We start from the raw sequence: 18,184 nt of genomic DNA, 5'->3' as shown, positions 1-18,184 counted from the left end.
GATATGAAACATCTATATATAGACATAAAACTATGGAGGTTTTAGTTCACATGTTTGCGAATGAATTAAATTAAAGGGAAAATGTGGATATCCAATTAGTTAATTTACTAATAAATATCAACAAACTGTATGTTTTGAAATCAAATATGACTCACTACTTGAGAAGATACAGATGAAGTCTCGAATACATGGAGTTTTAAGTTTCAACCAAATAATGATGATAAAAAAATAATTTACAATAAAAAAGGGAGACTTATTAGTTTAATGGAAGTCATAAAAATTGGGATAAGGACCCACAACATAAATTTCTAAGAATTAAGATGGAACAAAAAAACCTGAGGCTCTATAATAGTCTACTAAATGCAAGTATTTAAATATACTTGTAGTTGTTTATAAGTATATTAAAATTAAAACATTTAAAATGAAAGACTCGTCTTATTTAAAATGAAGACTTCTTAGCATATATATAAAATATATGACCACTTTCTTAATGGACCCCTATTTTATGACCAGCTTCTTGCCTAGCACCCTTCTTTAGCAAAATATTTAGATGAAAAATTTTTTACTTTTCTGTCCATTGACAGTTAGAGTTTTTGACTTTCTAAAAGTACCTTCCTTTTATTTCTCTCACATCGCGAACCATTTTTTTTCTCTTTAAGTTCTCTCTCTCTCGCTCCCTTTCTCCGGTTATAGATCGATCTTTATACAAAATAGATCAACCCTCTTTTTTTCTTTAAAAAGTCTCTCTCTTTCTGTCTCTCTTTCTCGCTCTGTAGATATCTATCTCGATGCCTATATTTCTAGCTCTTCTAGGAAGCCCTTGACCTCGGGAAGGGTTTCAAAACCAACCTCTAGGGTTTCAGATTTTTTTATCAACCGGCCACAAAATGTTTTTTAGCCACCCAACCACGACACATCCATGGTTAGTAAGCCATGAAACGTTGTTGCCGACGAACCATAAAACCTTCGAGCATGATTTCTTTATAAACTCTCCTCGACGTCAGGTTCCGGCGAACTTAACACTTCACCGCACATGAACTACGTGTGTGTGAGTGAGAGAGAGGGAGATTAAGATTCCCAGGAAAATAAGAGAGCAACTTAGATAAGAGAGAAATATCTAGAGAGATTGTAAGGGAGATCTTAAGAGATCGTGACATAGGGGAGCTTGAGAGGGGACAAAGGCGGGAGAGAGACCGGAAGAGGGAGATCAAAGGATGGGGAAAGATACAGAGCCGCCACTAAGACTACAATTGAGAGTCATAGACAGCAACAAGAGAAAGCAACAAGATAGAGAGAGAAAAAAAAGAAGAGAGAAAGAAATAGAAAGATCGACATTTGGAGACAAATATTAAGGGGTGAATTTCGATCAAGAAAACTTTAGGGCTAAAAGTAAAGAATCCCCCAATGTCAATGTTGATTGACTAAGTTTTTATGCCCCAAGATCTTTTTTTACCCCAAACCCGCGATCTTCCGGAAAAGCTCCGAGGTAAAAAAGCAAAACGAGGATCACTACCATGTGAAAAAAATTCTTCATAATCATTTAAAGCTCTAAAATAACGCTTAAAGTGCGTCGGAATTTAAACAATCAAGAATTCTTTAAGTTGATTAATTATAAACTCCATTTCCATTAAAAAAAAAGTAATTTTTACGAGTCCATGGGTGTATAGTCCAAAATAATGTTCAAAAAGGGTTTAGGATCCAATCTTCTCAAAAAATGGATTTTTAGTCCTTTTACCATTTAGACATAAAAACCCTCACTTTCTAAAACATAGTCCCGTCAATGTCCCACCTTCATATTTCACGGGTTTTTAGTTTGGGGGCAGAAAGAATCTGGAAAAGCAAGATTTGGACGTGATTTGGGTGTTTTTATTGGAAGTAACGGATAGGATATTTTCCAAAACAGATTTTCCAAAACAGATTTGGAAAATGGATATTTTCCAAAACAGATTTTCTCTCTCATCCTTTCAGATTTGGAAACCAAATCTATATATCACTTTCTCTCACTTAACTTTCATATTTGGAAAGAGTATATTTTCTGAGATCAATTTGCGTGATTTGTGGGTTAATATTCAAAACATATATATCAACTTTCTCTCACTTAACTTTCATTTTTACTTATACATAAATACACATCGAATACAAATTATGAAACAAGTTCGTAAATTATGTGTTATTTATGACGAGGAAACCATCGTTTGTCATGTATACAACGTAATTTATCATATGTATGTGTGGCATGTCCATTATGTACTATTGAATACTCAGATTATTTTCTAACATAAATTACTTGTTTTTTACGCGTACATGTCCATTATGTACCATAAATTATGGTAACATGTTAGGAAATGTAAATCTGAAATCATGTTATTTGTAATAAAGTATGTGATTTATCATAAATTATGTATACTGTATAGTAAATAACACAACCTTTGTACAACTGAAATGAAATTTTATTGAACAATAATCTGTGTTTTATTGTAAATGAAAATAACATAGTAGACTAGGTAACTTAAAAACAAACTCCGTTGGAATGTTGCCCGATCTCTCAATCCTTACTGTCTTTGGTCTTCCAGGTCTACGGCGAATCAAACATGGTAGTGTATTTGACTCTTCATTAAATGTACGTGGTTCATCAAAGTTAGGGGCGGGACTTATATGTTCCTTGTAAGTCTTCACATAAGACTCCGTTATCCAAACAGGATCATAGAAACAATCTTCTTCATCGTAATTTATACTTCTATAGTTTATATGATGATTCTGTAGGAAATTCCATCAATGCTGGTTTACTACAATAAAAAAAAAATATGTACATTAGTTAAAAAAACTTATAATTTATCATAAACGACATTAAACAATGAATAAATTATCCATAATGTTTGATAAACTTCAACATGTGTTGGAGATAAATAGTATTTTAGTTTGAATCACATTGACACTGTAATATAACACAAATATGTGTAATTTGCTATAAATTACATGTATTATTTCAGATATTACTCAATTATACGTACTTTATGAATAATTAAACATTCTTTTTAAATAAGGCTGCTAAAGTATGTATAGCTGTTAACAGATTACATATATTTTACATTCTGTTATACAATTGCAATACGGCCGAAATTGGCGTAATGTACTTTAAAGTATGAAAAATTTAATACGAATTACTTATAATGTACATTATGTTAGGAGAAACCGTACGGAATAATATTTTGATAGAAAATTGTACGGATGCAAAGTTCTGATGTGAAGAAATGTCAGAAAATAAAAAACCTAATATCAGAAAATCAAGTCTGTATGAAAAAGAGAATGAAAGATGTTTCGGTTTTAGAAAGAGATTAAAATCTGGTTTGTAAACAAAATAATTAAAACGATTTATTATTAATAGGAAAACTAAATCTAATGAAATATGACATGATGATTCAATGATAAAGTGATTACAACCATTTATAAACAAAATCATATAAATGTTAGAAGATGTTAAGCGAAAATATAAATTTGAAAGATGGTTCCTTACCATATAATAAGATGAAACTGTAGATCTTGAAAATAAACTTGATATGAAGAGATATAAATGGAAATGGAGTTCTGAGCTTGTGTATTGGATTAGAAGACGAATGTTTAAAAAACAATCTAATGAAGATGAAACAAGATTTCTGAGTTTAACGGAGGTTTTGTTATGTGAAATCGGATTTAGAAAGAGAGAATAAAGAAGTTTCGGTTACTGAAAATAATGAATCACGTTTCTTTGTTTAGAAACGTGATTGGAGAGGGAGTGTGGGAGATAAAAATGGAAGAAGATCTTTATGGATTTTGAAGATAAATCAGTTATAGTATATATTTTTTTTGTTTAGAAACGTGATTAGAGAGAGAATGTGGGAGATAAAAATGGAAGAAGATCTTTATGGATTTTGAAGATAAATCAGTTATAATATTTTTTTTTTTTTTTGTTTAGAAACGTGATTGGAGAGAGAATGTGGGAGATAAAAATGGAAAAAGATCTTTATGGATTTTGAAGATAAATCAGTTATAATATATGAGTAAGGTTAGATTAGGAATTATGATTTATTTGGTATTCTAGGGATTTGTGTTTTCTCTCTAGATGAGACCAAATGGACTAGATATCCATTTATATTATTATTTTGGTTTTGAAACCCTTTATAGGATTATAGAGGACTATATCTCCTATTAGGACCCGTTTTTTGGACTATAAACTCAAAAATTAAATTTTTATTGGCTTGTAATTAATTTTTTTATCATGTGGAAGCGTGCACCCTGAAAGTTTTTATCTTTCAGTACGCTTGTAGAAAGACTAAGCATATGTTAAAAATAAACTGAATGAACATTTATCCTAGTCAAAAACTTGCATTAGTCAAACACACGCAATGATTGGTTTTCATAACACAATAGTTAAAAGATAAATACAGGAAAACAAAAATTAATAAATATAACACACCGAAACCCAAGTTATATAGATGCACAACAATTCAAATACATAAGTATTCCAAAAGATTATTTATTTATCACCATTATTTTGACATATATGTCAAATTTATTTTTGGAAACACAACAGCTCTTATACTTAACAATACGTTTTAGGTAACCAAGCATCCATTCACCAAGTATGTCATGTGGAGAAGTTTCGTCAAGCTTTTTCTTCTTGATCTTTGGTATCGAGTATGTCATGCATAGCGCGAAACTTTTCCTCATCCTCATATCGCTTCAGATGGAAGTGCTGCAAAATATACCACAAATCAGAAAAGTTAAATATCTAAAGAAATCAATAATCTTTCGAACTAAATATATAATGTAATAAGAATTCTACGACACCACCACTAGTTACAAAAACCTGTTCGAAACTTTTGTCTTTAGCATTTGAGAATTGAATTGTGCCGAAAACCTTTACATTTGTTTCACTAGTGGTACCACTAAACTCGATGGTACTAATAACTTTATTAATTTTGTGGCCGCATGGAGTGAACTCATTCACCAACTTTTCCTTAATGTTGTCATTTCCGATCATTTTCGTCTCGTTTAAAGAAAGAGTCGCATCGCACTCATAAAATTTCCATAGATCAAAAGGAGTATTATCAAATGCAAAATAATACTCCTCCACAAACTTATTTTTGTCTCCCATCTCTTCCTTTTCGTTTGTTATCCTACGAACTCTCTTTTCTACTCTCGAAGACAACCTATCTTAGAAGGTGATATGAAACATCTATTTATAGACATAAAACTATGGAGGTTTTAGTTCACATGTTGGCGAATGAATTAAATTAAAGGGAAAATGTGGATATCCAATTAGTTAATTTACTAATAAATATCAACAAACTATATGTTTTGAAATCAAATATGACTCACTACTTGAGAAGATACAGATGATGTCTCGAATACATGGAGTTTTATGTTTCAAGCAAATAATAATGATGAAAAAATAATTTACAATAAAAAAGGGAGACTTATTAGTTTAATGGAAGTCATAAAAATTTGGATAAGGACCCACAACTTAAATTTCTAAGAATTAAGATGGAACAAAAAAATTTGAGACTCTAAAATAGTCTACTAAATGCAAGTATTTAAATATACTTGTAGTTGTTTATAAATAAATTAAAATTAAAACATTAAAATGGAAGACTCGTCTTAGTATTTAAAGTGAAGACTTCTTAGCATATATATAAAAGATATGACTACTTTCTTAATGGACCCCTATTTTATGACCAGCTTCTTGCCTAGCACCCTTCTTTAGCCAAATATTTAGATGACAAACTTTTTCACTTTTCTGTTCATTGACTGTTAAAGTTTTTGACGTTTTAAAAGTACCCTCCCTTTATTTCTCTCACATCGCGAACCATTTTTTTCTCTTTACGTTCTCTCTCTCCCTCCCTTTCTCCGGTTATAGATCTATCTTTACACAAAAAAGAATTTAAACAATCAAGAATTCTTTAAGTTGATTAATTATAAACACTATTTCCATTAAAAAAAAAAGTAATTTCTATTGGCTTCTAAGTTTTTTATCATGTGGAAGTGTGCACACTGCACACTGCACACTGAGTAGTTGGAGCTTCAATATGCTTGTGGGAAGACTAAGCAGATGTTAAAAATAAATTGAATGAACATTTCTCCTAGTCGAAAACATTTGCACTGGTCAAACACACGCAACGATTGATTTCGATAAGACAACAGTTAAAAGATAAATACAGGAAAATAAAAATTAATAAATATAACACACCAAAACCCAAATTATATTGATGCACAACCATTGAAATACATAAGTATTCCAAAACATCATTTATTTATCAACATTATTTTGACATATATGCACAACAATTATATTTATTTATGAATCTCACAAGAGATTCATGAGAATTCATCTCTTTTCCACACTGAGATATCCTTAGGATTTTAGTTTTTATAGCTAATAAAATCCTAATTTCACTGACTTACCGCCTCATCGATTCTCTATTGTTAAATCTGAAATACACATGGATACGCTAACAGTAATAACTTACATAAGCTCTGCTCTGCATATCCCAGCTCTGTTTCGGAGCCCTGTTCTGCCTCTGAGCCATGCTTCGCATACCTTCTCTACCTCAGAGCCCTACTCAACCCATATTCAAGATACTTTCAACAATATTTTCATATTCAATTACGTTGCCTCCATTCCATTAGAAGATGAGAGATTGAAATGGTAGTGTAAGAAGATTGGAGTTTAAATAGATAGCTTCCCAAACCTTGGCACTAAAGGGATACTCGAGGAAAAGATGAGTTGAAGTTACCCAATTCATCTCGCAAAGGGAGCATCTATTTGGGGCAGATAATCCTCTTCTTTGTAAGCCTATCCATTGCAGGAACAAATTCATGAATGATAGCTCAAAGGAGGAGTGGGACTTTCAAAGGAAATTCCCTTGTGCCAAATTCATTTGCGGACCTTTATCTGAAAGAATGTCGACTGTTTCTCGAGTTCTTATAAGCCCATCTAGACATTATAGGTTCAGCACTAAAAGTTAAAACACCCCCGTATAATCTACACTACAAAACAGTCAAAAATATAAGTCTAGATCGGACTAGTGTACAGAATATAAGTCTAGATCGGCTCGTGAGAGAAGTCTGTTGAAGAGCCAAAGACAAATGAAGTGGAGGTAGTCAACTAGGTTGTATATTGCAACAAAAAAGAACTAGGTTGTATTCACTTGTATATAAGCAAGTTGATATAGTTTTAGTTTTCTATCATGAGAAAATATAAAAATATTTGTGAATATGATATGACTAAACTAAAATATTTGATTAGTTCAAGATCCAAACACAATCTTTATTCCATCAACTGTAACTGCATCAGTCCCATGTCTTGGTACTAAAGTAACCATAACTTCATCATCATCTTCGCACTCCAAATCTTCAAGCAAGTCAGTTATCCCAAGCTTTAAACAAGTTTTCAACTTCATCACTTTATTATTTCCATGTTTATGAGGTACATTTACATAACTTCCTGCAAACTCACTTCGGTCGGGACTAATTTCTTCTCCTTCTTCTCCATTGATGAGGACATCAAACTTAACAAAATTATCTCCCTCTAACTCTATTCCATCAATTACAAGTATCTCCTCTTCAGCTTCCTTCTCTTTCTTACTTCTTGATTTCTTTGGTCTCTTGACCATCACACTTACTGCTGAACTTATTGATTGAGGGAAGCCAGCGGTGTCACTTGTTGGTTTCTTGTTTGCTGGTGTTTTAGGAGATAAAGGCTTTTTGTTCAGCCATGGAATATCAACATCTTGATATGCATACCCAAAAGCTTCCTGGTTAAGACTGTCCTTGACCTGTTTGCATTTTAAGAGCTTTTGTTAGATCAGATGTATGTAGTTTGATATTGAATATTGTGATGGTCCTACAACTTTTCGGGGAGTTCCCAGAAACTAGGCTAGCTAATGTGCAGTGGCTTGTGGCATGCAAAGCATTTTGCGTAGGCTTGGCTCCCAACAGGACCAAACCCTCACGTTTGGCACTCTTTGAGTCTCAGATATGTATTCTTTTCAAGTGACGTTGGCTGCGTATGGTTGTTAGGCCTATCACGTGTAAGCCTAGATAAAGTTACTAAGTTGGACTTCTAACTTAAAACCTTCTCCAGCTTCCAAAGAAAACATTCAGAAGCAATTGATAATGAGTGAAGAAGACCTAGATACTGTTGTCCCGGTTGCAAGAGTACTATTTTCCCACGTGAGACTATTCTCGCAAGACCTACATCGATATATATATATATATATATATATATATATATATATATATATATATATACATAGGTGCAAACAGAGTGTACGTAAAACGTAGGAATGCGTAAAAATAGTTAGAAAAAACAGTCCATATTCAGAGAGAGACCTTCACTCTTACAAGCTGCGCATTCTCGTCATAGAAAAGAAAACCAGAATTCAACCAATCTGGATCACTAAAGTCCTTTCGTTTCCCTCCCAGTCCTTTCCATAACGTCCATAACCTGTCAATATTAGCATGATGAGCAAAGAAAATCGGATCCCTACCTGCAGAATAGAAATTTCCCATGTCTTCGATATTAGGTTGTGTTCTATCACCACTCCATAGGTGCACTGGACCATGTGGTACATTCTCGAGCGATCCTGGACCTGGATTTGGTTCCCCTCCAGCCCTATAAGGAGTTCCAAGAAAAAGTTCTGCAGTTTTTCCATTGGAAACCATTTGACGATACATTATCGTTAGGTTATGTGTGTACTGCTCTTCTTTTGTATAGTTCGGGTCGACTAAATTGTAATCGAGATCGATTAGAGTTGGTGGTTGGTGTGCAGCGTCGCGAAGTTCATTGTATAGAGAAGAATTAGGGTTTGTATACATACTAGGCATTGTCATACCAGCAGGAGAATCATAGTTCCAAAAAGGTAGGGCAAAAGTAGGATCATTAATTAAACTGCCCAAGATTTTCTCATGAAAGTAAAGATAGTATCTGTGAAAAGGGAAGAATAACCAAGAATTATGAACTTGAATTTCTAAGTTAGTGAAACCAACTTGATCATAAGCACCATCACAATAAGCACAATGAACACTAGCTTGTTGTTTGAAACTACGAGGATCTTCATCGGGTAAAGCTCTCATTAGTTCATAAGCTTTTGTGTACTTAGCTATATAATCATCGTCGACTAAGTGAGCAGAGTGACGAATGCGAAGAGGAGTATAAGAAGAGGGTGGTTTGAAATCAATTATTTGACGATTAGTTAATGGTGGACAACAATTTGTTGGTTCCGCGCCAACCGGAAGATCTGCTGCACCACATTTTGATATATCTGGTGGCATTATAGGATCTGCCATGGCAGGATTAGAAGTACTAGTTACACCATATAAACTAGCACTACCTAATCCTATAAGCATGTTTCTCCTATCAATAATTAACCTTCTTCTTTCTTCATTCATGGAGAATTCCATCTTTTGATCATCATTATTTCTATTATCAAATGTAATTCTACTATTAAAACGTCGATATTTAGGATTTCTAATGACAGAGATTTGTGTTTTCTTGTGCAAGAAAGGGCGCGTAGACGATACTAATGAAGTTTTAATGGTTGTTGTGGAATTTGTTGAAGAAAAAGAAGCCATGGTTGTTTAGGTTTGAACTTGAATATTGAAGAAGATGATGGTATGGTAATAAGCTATTTATAGTTAATTTAATGCAAGTATACATTTTGTTTAGTGGGACTCTCTTTTTTCCTGAACTCATGATTACCTCTTTTCATATAGATTTTCACTCAAATAGGTCACTTTCAATTTTGAAATTAGAATTCAAAACAATAATCTCTTTTAGTAAATTAGTCTTCTATAGGTAGGGAGGGGGCTATGAGCTTTCAGTTTTAAAGTTAAATATGAAAATAGATTGATTTAACTAAAAGGCAGAGCTTAGTTTAGAAATTTGTATCTTTCAAGTAACCTAAGCTTTAAAAATGTTTTTCTTTTCAATTAGTTCACTTACAATAGAACTAAACCTCAACGTCGTGAAAAACAACACATATTACTGCTCTACCAAAACAAATATTTACTTGATAGGGGGCTCCTCCGTGCACTCCCTTGCGTACTCTCTCTAATAGGACAAGAGGTATTTTAGTTTTTTTCATAGTGTACCTCTTGTTTTATTAGCCACCTCAGTAATGAAGTATGTTTGAACGTACACGGTGAAGTCCCAATCATTTTTGTTTTTCTTATGAGTAGGGGTATTACACCTTTTATTATCTATCTACTTTAACATAGCAATCAACCAACAATAAATTCAATCCATTTATCAAAATTTCATTGAAGAAGAAAAGTATTTGTTAGAAAGTCAAGTATAAGGTATTACTTAGTTCAACAAAAAAAAAGTATAAGGTATTACTCTAATTGGGTATATAGTAACGTATACAATTTGATGATTAACATTAATAGCAATCTTTGTCCATTTATCTTTCTTCTCCACGGATCTAAACAAATCATTTCCAAGTTGACAACCTTACTTTGTTTTTAAAACTACTGACTTTTGGAAAACTACAAAGGAGAACAAATGATCGAAATGGATATTTCAACTAAAGTTAGATGAAAATTTAACAACGAAAAACTACAAAGGGTTAGTAAGAGATGGGTTTAAAGATACTTATTTTTGCTATAAAGAGACCTTTCAATAGTTTTGGTTTTAGCTAGGTTACAATGGGAAACCACCAAGGGTGGAACTACATGTGTTGTGTCATTTGCCCTGTGCCGTTGGCTCAAGCCAAGGATGGAAATTTGAATTTTGATTGAAGTTAATTAACAAAAATGATAATTGATAAGTCCACCTATATTCAAAACTGATTCCAGAGAGAATAGGAAATGAACGACTGTGATTTCAGGATCAATTCTCTTTAGATTTGTCGATCAAATCAAAAAAGTCCAAGCGGTTGATTTTGTTTTTTTGACCCAAATTGGCCTAAATTTCTTGTGGCTATATCACTACTGTTAATTAAATCTTTCACACAAAAGAATATTAAGCCAGCCGCTTCTCTTGTTCCTTTGCGTTTCTGTTGTCACATAATCGATTCCCTCTCCATGGCCTCGAGTTTTTTTCTTTTAGTTTTGGAGATTTTTTTTTTATCCTTATTTTATGTTATATTTTACTTTGACTCCCATTTTTGCCCATTACTGCTCGTCGAATATATTTTGGCCCTTTATTTCTTTTTGTTAATTCATGTTTGACCCCCAACAACAAAAAAGTTTGACCCCCACCTATTACAGCGTGTGTTACTTCTTTGTGTAACGTAAACGCTTAATTAAAGATTCTTTTTCTTTTATTTCTAAGTTGCCAACCGCTATTGAAAATACTTTTTAGATCTTATGTGAAGTTTCTAACTCCACCAATGAGTGTGTATACATATACATATATATGTTTATGAAAACCGACTTTAGCCAGTATTATATGAGCTCTTCCTATATTGTATGAAGTATTATTTTCTTTACGGTTGGTAAATATTTCTGGAATAAAATATTGGCTTCTCAAAAATATTCTAGTGTGCCTAGAGAATTCTAAGGAAGAAGCATTCAAGTGAACGGAAGAGAGATAAATCTATGTCTCTCTCTTTTGTTGATTGTAGAAGAGAGGCAGATCTCCAGCTCTTTCTTTTGTTAATCTAGGAGAGGAAGATACAGAAATGTCTCAGAAGAAGAAGAAGGTTGGGGAGCTAGAAAGATTCATTCATCTGTTAATCAAAGAGGAGAGGGACCCCTCACATGGCCCCCTCCACAAACATGACCGGTCCCTAGCTGCACAAACTTGTTTGTTTCACGAATCGGATCCGTTAAGTCCAAAACGGGGTTGTCCTGACCATGCCCATGAACTAGCAGAGCGTGGAACTATTGGGTCGGCCCAACCCGAAAAACAAGACTATTAGTTCTTAGTAATTAGCTGGCTCAACTCAATAAACAAAACTACAAGTTGCCATTTATTAGAACAAAACTATAAGCAAAGTTTCCGACTGGCTAGTCCGAAACCCAAAACAAGGGCTCGGACTAGACCAGTCTGAAACCTCTATGACTGATCCAAGTCCGAAGTGTTGCTTTGGGTTTCGGATGGATCGATCCGTGCCGGGGTGCCCATAGATATTTGGGGTCAAAGGAGATTGACTTAGTCAATCTCATCCCCGGATGGTAACAACAATTTTTTCCTGTGCTTAAAATTAGAAATTGAAACGAGGGAGACCCTATCTATCGTCTCTCTCTCCATCAGACTGAGTAATTTTACAAAGAGGAGCCGAGAGCAACCAGTTCTAGGGTTTATCTTCTTAAGTCTCCACTTTTTCTCTCAAGGATTCTGTTTGTTGAACTTTCAATTTTTGAACACTCCAACGTTTGGGATACTCAGATTTGTGGTGAGTTCTCCATACTTAGATTTTAACCACTTCGATGTCTAATTTGTAAGAGGTCCTAAAATCTGAATGTTCTATCTCATAGAGATTATTGATCCTTATTCCTAGGGTTTTAGATACAATTTTTTCTGTCCCTTTTAAGAAATTCATCATGAAATTGATGAGTCTCTTTGAGAATTCCTATTTTGAGTTTTAGGTTGCAGACCAGCTGAAGGTTAGAAATTTCAAATTAAAGACTTTAATTGATTATGAATTATGCCAGGATAAGAAATTTGAGTTAGTAAACCTTAAAATCAGAAAGTTGAATGAAAATGAATGGGATTAAAAAGATATAAAGAAGAAGAACAACAAAGAAATCAAATCATAATAGTAGACAACTAGGCATAGAAACAACCAGACTAGAGAGAGAGGAAGAACGAGATAAAGAGAGAAAGAAAACAAGTTAGAGAAAGAAGCGAAAGAGTTATTGAGAAAAACTTACAAGCAAGTGGTAATGGAGGTTGAAAGTTGAAACCTTCATAAGTGAAGAAGGGGCAGAGAGGGTGAGGTAAAAAACCCTAGATCTTAGAGAAAGTCGATTTTGGAAAAAAAAAAATTAGAGATGTTGAACCCGAACCGACTTAGTCGGCGCCCAGCAGTTTCAGTGCTAGGTGGCTTTCGGGCACTGACTAAGTCAGCTTCCCAAATCGACTAAGGCTAAGAGCCCTAGTAGATTGGCTATGTAGCGATTAGGATAAAATTGGCGCCTATGCGGGCCTAGGCCCTGATTTTTAATGCTTAGGACTTATAAATTATGACTCTTACTTTCTTATAAGTTAAAAATCTTTGATAAGTTCAAGTTCTGTTAAGTAGTCGAATGTTCATTTGCCGGTTGATGGATATGATTCTTACTTTCTTATTGTTAGTTCAACTTTGGATCCGGTAGATGAATATAGGCCATTTAAGATTCACGTTGTTTGCACTGAAACAAGAAATTCTATCCACGAGGTCCCAGTGTTCAAGAGATGATTGTTTTCATATGTCAGTCACAACATTATGGACTTAATTTACATAATTGTGAGATGCATCGTTAAGAATTATTGTTTATCACTAAAAATTACCTTCAAAAAACACTTTTACATGTAATACATGAATCATAGATAGAAACCTACTTATAGTGACTTTTCGTTGAAAAAATTGGATCCCGTGGAGTTAAAGCTTAGTCTCGTCTAAGTTGAAATCCTAGCTCCGACCCTGAGTCTGACCTCTTCTTCTCTCTCTATCTCCTTCGAAGTAGAACTCCATTGTTTGTTAACCACAGAGGTTCTCGCTTTTTCTCTCTCAAACGAAAGGTTGTAGATTCGTAGAAGGTACTCTGCTACTAGTCACTACTTATTATACAATGAGATCAAAATCTTTGGAAGCTGTATGTTAATCTAGTCTTGATTTTAGGGCTTCAATTGATATCATCTTAATTTCACATCTTAACTACTGTATTTGATATAAGTTGTGTATGAATGAAACATTATAATATGATATTATCAAATATTGTGTTCGGGTATGCAAAACTCCTTTTATGTTGGGATTCTGAAAGTATTTTTCGTGAGCAACTACCATCAGTTTTTGTTGGGGCTAAGCCGTTAAGGTTGAAATTAGTAAAAGAACAATGGTCATAAAATAGGCTTGTTAAAATTGTCGATTTCTAGCTTCTTTAATGTTGAGGAAGAAATTTGTGGTTCATTACTACAATTTCAGTAATTTAGTTGCATCTTCTCTTTTCTCTCAGTTCCTTCACTCTAAAGAAACATCAAAAGGAGTTTGAAGGTGCACCAAAGAAAGCTAGTTAAGATGTTTTTCCATATAGTGCTTGAAAGAAATATGCAACTGCACCCTCGCCACTTTGGGCCGAACCTACGTGACAAGCTAGTCGCAAAACTCATGAAAGATGTCGAGGGAACTTGCAGGTTACGCATCTCGTTGTCATTACCTTCTATTAACTCATGTGTGCATATACACATACTTAAGTTATAGTTTGTTTTTCCTTTTGCAGTGGCCTACACGGATTCGTAGTGGCGATCACAGGTGTGGATAGTATTGGGAAAGGGCTGATTCGTGACGGAACAGGATTTGTGACTTTCCCTGTCAAGTATCAGTGTGTTGTTTTCCGACCTTTTAAAGGAGAGATTCTTGAAGCTGTCGTAACCATGGTTAATAAGGTTTGTTCTTCGCCTGGACTCCGGAAGTTCAGTGTGTTCTCTCTTTAATCTAATCAATTATCTTACTGCTCTTATACTTTGATTACTTTCAGATGGGGTTTTTTGCTGAAGCTGGGCCTGTTCAGATTTTTGTATCCAACCATGTGAGTATTTTCTGGATTAAAGTTATGGATTTTCAGAAACTCATATCACATTTGTTAATTGTGGTCTATTGGATTGTAAAGGGGAAGCAAACCTAGGATGTTCCTTAAAAAACTCGATTATCTCTGAAAAATTGAAATAATAAGAAAAACTGTAAGATTTGAATGATGGGGAGTCACCAATTTATATCAATTGTTTTCCTGTTCGTAGCTCATACCGGACGATATGGAGTTCCAATCTGGAGATATACCAAATTATACAACTTCAGATGGATCTGTAAGTTATTACTTTCGAGCATATTTTAGCACGAAGTGTATTCATCATTTATTTGATGGGTAGTTTATAAAGATTATGGTTCACTTCTTGTAGGTGAAGATTCAAAAAGAAAGTGAAGTGCGGTTAAAGATAATTGGAACTCGAGTTGATGCTACAGAAATAGTAAGTCCTAGTGTCCTACAAACTTTTAGTTTTCTCAATTTTAAGTTCTTACATTGTTGATTTGTGACACAGGACTTGTAGTTTCTTGCTATTCTTGAAGTAGCTATCCACAATATCTTTTTATATATTGCCTCCTTGATTTGGATAACTCATTTTTGGCACGTCTGATTATGAAATCGGGATGTGCGAACAGTGACTGTCTCATGAAAGTAATTTACTTCTGGTAGAAAGTGGTTAAAAAGTTAAAACAATGAAATTTTTTATCTACTTGATTTTTATTTATACTAGTAGGGTTTAAATTTTAAAAGTTAAAACATAGGAAAGACTTGTTTTATGTCCAAGTTCTCCCTTCCCATGAGTTATCTGCATCCGCTTCTGAATGGAGTTCACGTAATATGTCCTTTTATAATCCAAATCTGTTTTTTTTTTCTATTTACTTGATATTTATCTTCTCAAATAGTTCAAACTGAAAAAAGTTTTCATCTATACATTTATTAAGCATAGTATTTTGCTACTCAAGAAAGAGGCTCGACTATCAGTTTATCATATTAAAGTGGGTTTCTTTTTTACATGGGTCCAGTATTCTATTATCTAACCAGTGTTTGTCTACCTCTGTAATGATACTCAGATTCAGACTGCTGTTACTCTTATCTGTTGGTTTTAGTTTCTTTATCTGTGCATAGTTGTCATATTTGACATAATAACAGAATAATCTTCGGTTTTACTTGATCGAAATGCATGCTGCAGAATACGTTCTCCTCATTTTTATATGAGCATCATATTCATCTTACTAATACTCTACTCTCCTTTTGATTGATGGGTCTCCAGTTCTGTATTGGAACCATAAAAGACGATTTCTTGGGTGTCATCAACGATCCGGGTGCTGCTTCTTAGTCCAATCAATGGTTAGAACATCCAAGTTTTCTTAAACCACCACTAATATCTGCTCCGAGAGTTGTTGCCGCTGCTACTTGCTAACTCATGTCTCGTAATGTTTCAGGCTAATCTTTACAATCACTTTTTGGGGAGCAATCTAATGGTTCTTTCCTACCCCTCACCATTAAGTAATGAAGTAGCAGATTCTATCTATTGAGGATAGAGAATATGTGATAATCTTAAACTCTTCACTTTAGGTATTTATGTGGTAAAGATAAATGGATAATACATAAGTTAATCAGGGCATCCCTTTGATCTGTATGTTGGTGAATGAGTGTTAATGAAATGGAATTTAGTTTAAATGCCTTAATTTTGCCAGTAAAATCCTTACTTTTAGGGTTTTCGTGGTTAGAAGAGATTGAATCCTTCCAACTCTTTTTTTTTTGTTTTTGGATTGTTTAGCGTGTGCCTCGAACCCTTGACCTTTAAGGTGGAAGATTATACCTCTTGCCACTCCAACCAAGGGTTGAATCCTTCCAACTTATAATCCAATCTGATAGCAAGTAGTGGATCAATAGATAGGCGCATGTTCAATAGTATAAATCTGGTTGCACGAGTCACATTTCATCTTTGTTACCGATGTATGTACCAATAAGACTTTTAATTGGGGGTGCTTTAGTTCAACATTTTAATAAAAATAAAGCAATGCGAGAAATAATATGTAAAGTTCAACTCAACTGTAGCAAAGTTAGATGCATTATTCTAATTGATCAAATAATTGTACATAGAGGAGACCTCATACGTAGTTATTTACCATGAGTTTGTAAGCATCTGTAGAAGAATTATTTGTTTAGTTGCAAGTCTATGGTCTGAATGAAACTGGCAGATGTAATATTGGTTTATGTAAGAAAAATAATATCGGGTTGGTTTTGTTAGATGAGAGACGAAAGTTGTTTTCGAGTTGCATGTATATGAGACACTCCCTCTGTCGTGCCACGGTATAAAAAGCCGAGTTTGAAGTAACAACAGAAAGAAGATGTAGAAAATAACAGCACTGACAAATAATGTTGTCTGAAGAGGAATGCTCCTTGAAAGCCAAAAAGAAGTAGTCGACCACTCTGATAACAAAAGCCTATTTAGACAGTGTCAACTACAAACCGGATGTTTTGGGGAAATATGAAAACCGGATGTCTTCCTTCCAACCAACATCAATTGCGGCGACTTCAACAATACTCCGACGACCTCCACCATTAATACCGACTAACTCCACCTTCAAACTGACCATCTCCTCTTTTTCTCTCTCTTTCCTTCTCTCTTTTCTCTTTCCGCTTTCTCTCTCCCTCCTTCTCTCTCTTTCTCTCTTAAGTCCCGGCGAAGGGCTCTCCCCTTTGCCAGACTTAAGAGAGAAAGAGAGAGGAGGGAGAGAGACAGAGGAGAGGGAGAAAGAGAGAGGAGGGAGAGAAAGAGGAGAGAGAGAGAAGAAAAAAATAGAAGAGCAAACAGGCAAAAAGTATCGCCGGCCGTTAGCTTAACTCCGGCCGGCAACTTTCTTCCGGCAAACTCAAAGTTGTGTTTGGGGGATAGGTTTTGAGTTTTCCACCGTCTTCCCCGAAAACTTTTTCGCTTTCCCCAAAACGGTGGCTTAATCTTTTTATGGACAGATAACAATCGTCATGAACTTCAACTCCAAACTAAAAGTTCACTTATTCCCTAAAGTATTTTTGTTTTCAAAGCGAGCGAAATGGAGATACAAAGATAGAGAGACCTAGAGCTACAAAGGGAGAGGGGGGAGATACAAAGAGAGGGAAGGTTAACAACCTTCGGTTGGGTCAACAGTTGGTAGCCCAAGTGGTTCCAAGGTGTTGACATAAACTCCAGAAATCCCTGGAGGTCTCAGGTTCGAATCCCAGAGAAGGTGGAATCTTTGGTTATTTGATTTGGGATTATTAGGGTGTAAATAATGTAGTTGGGCTTTAGGCCATTGTCTTGTTGGGCTATAGGCCCGGTCTCGTTTCAGTTTGAGTAGGCAGTTATTGAGCGTATCACATCTTTGATGTATCAATCCCAAATGTAACGACATACGTAGATCGTAGTCGACTTCCAAAAAAAAAAAAAACAACCTTCGGTTGGAGTGATTGCCAAGTTGGTTTCCGCGCT

General features: G+C 34.5%; 2 protein-coding genes across 3 annotated transcripts; one reads left to right on the top strand and one right to left on the bottom strand.

Moving 5' to 3' along the window:
* Positions 1 to 7,152: 7,152 nt before the first annotated feature.
* Positions 7,153 to 9,772, bottom strand: LOC147542186 (polyphenol oxidase, chloroplastic-like). Its single transcript, XM_086637975.1, has 2 exons — positions 8,371 to 9,772; positions 7,153 to 7,814 (listed from the first exon to the last, which is right to left on the bottom strand). The coding sequence occupies exons 1-2, from the start codon at positions 9,610 to 9,612 to the stop codon at positions 7,287 to 7,289; spliced, it is 1,770 nt and encodes a 589-aa protein (XP_086494101.1). The 5' UTR covers positions 9,613 to 9,772; the 3' UTR covers positions 7,153 to 7,286.
* Positions 9,773 to 12,140: 2,368 nt separating this feature from the next.
* On the top strand, positions 12,141 to 16,389 carry LOC147542185 (DNA-directed RNA polymerase II subunit RPB7). Of its 2 annotated transcripts, XM_086673397.1 has the most exons (8): positions 12,192 to 12,380; positions 14,143 to 14,320; positions 14,407 to 14,572; positions 14,665 to 14,715; positions 14,924 to 14,989; positions 15,083 to 15,151; positions 15,980 to 16,056; positions 16,152 to 16,389. In XM_086673397.1, exons 2-7 carry the CDS (start codon positions 14,205 to 14,207, stop codon positions 16,043 to 16,045), a joined length of 534 nt encoding a protein of 177 aa, XP_086529523.1. In that variant the 5' UTR covers positions 12,192 to 12,380; positions 14,143 to 14,204; the 3' UTR covers positions 16,046 to 16,056; positions 16,152 to 16,389. The 2 variants fall into 2 exon arrangements, with proteins under 2 accessions (XP_086529522.1, XP_086529523.1); XM_086673396.1 differs by having other exon boundaries at positions 12,141 to 12,380; positions 15,980 to 16,389.
* The last annotated feature ends 1,795 nt before the right edge of the window (positions 16,390 to 18,184 follow it).

Source organism: Eschscholzia californica, unplaced genomic scaffold (assembly GCF_041429995.1).
Source record: "Eschscholzia californica isolate CP2 unplaced genomic scaffold, dmEscCali1.0.p SCAF_4, whole genome shotgun sequence".
NCBI lineage: Eukaryota > Viridiplantae > Streptophyta > Magnoliopsida > Ranunculales > Papaveraceae > Eschscholzia > Eschscholzia californica.
Note: the sequence above shows the minus strand (reverse complement) of the source record. Positions and strands in the feature narration are given on the sequence as shown.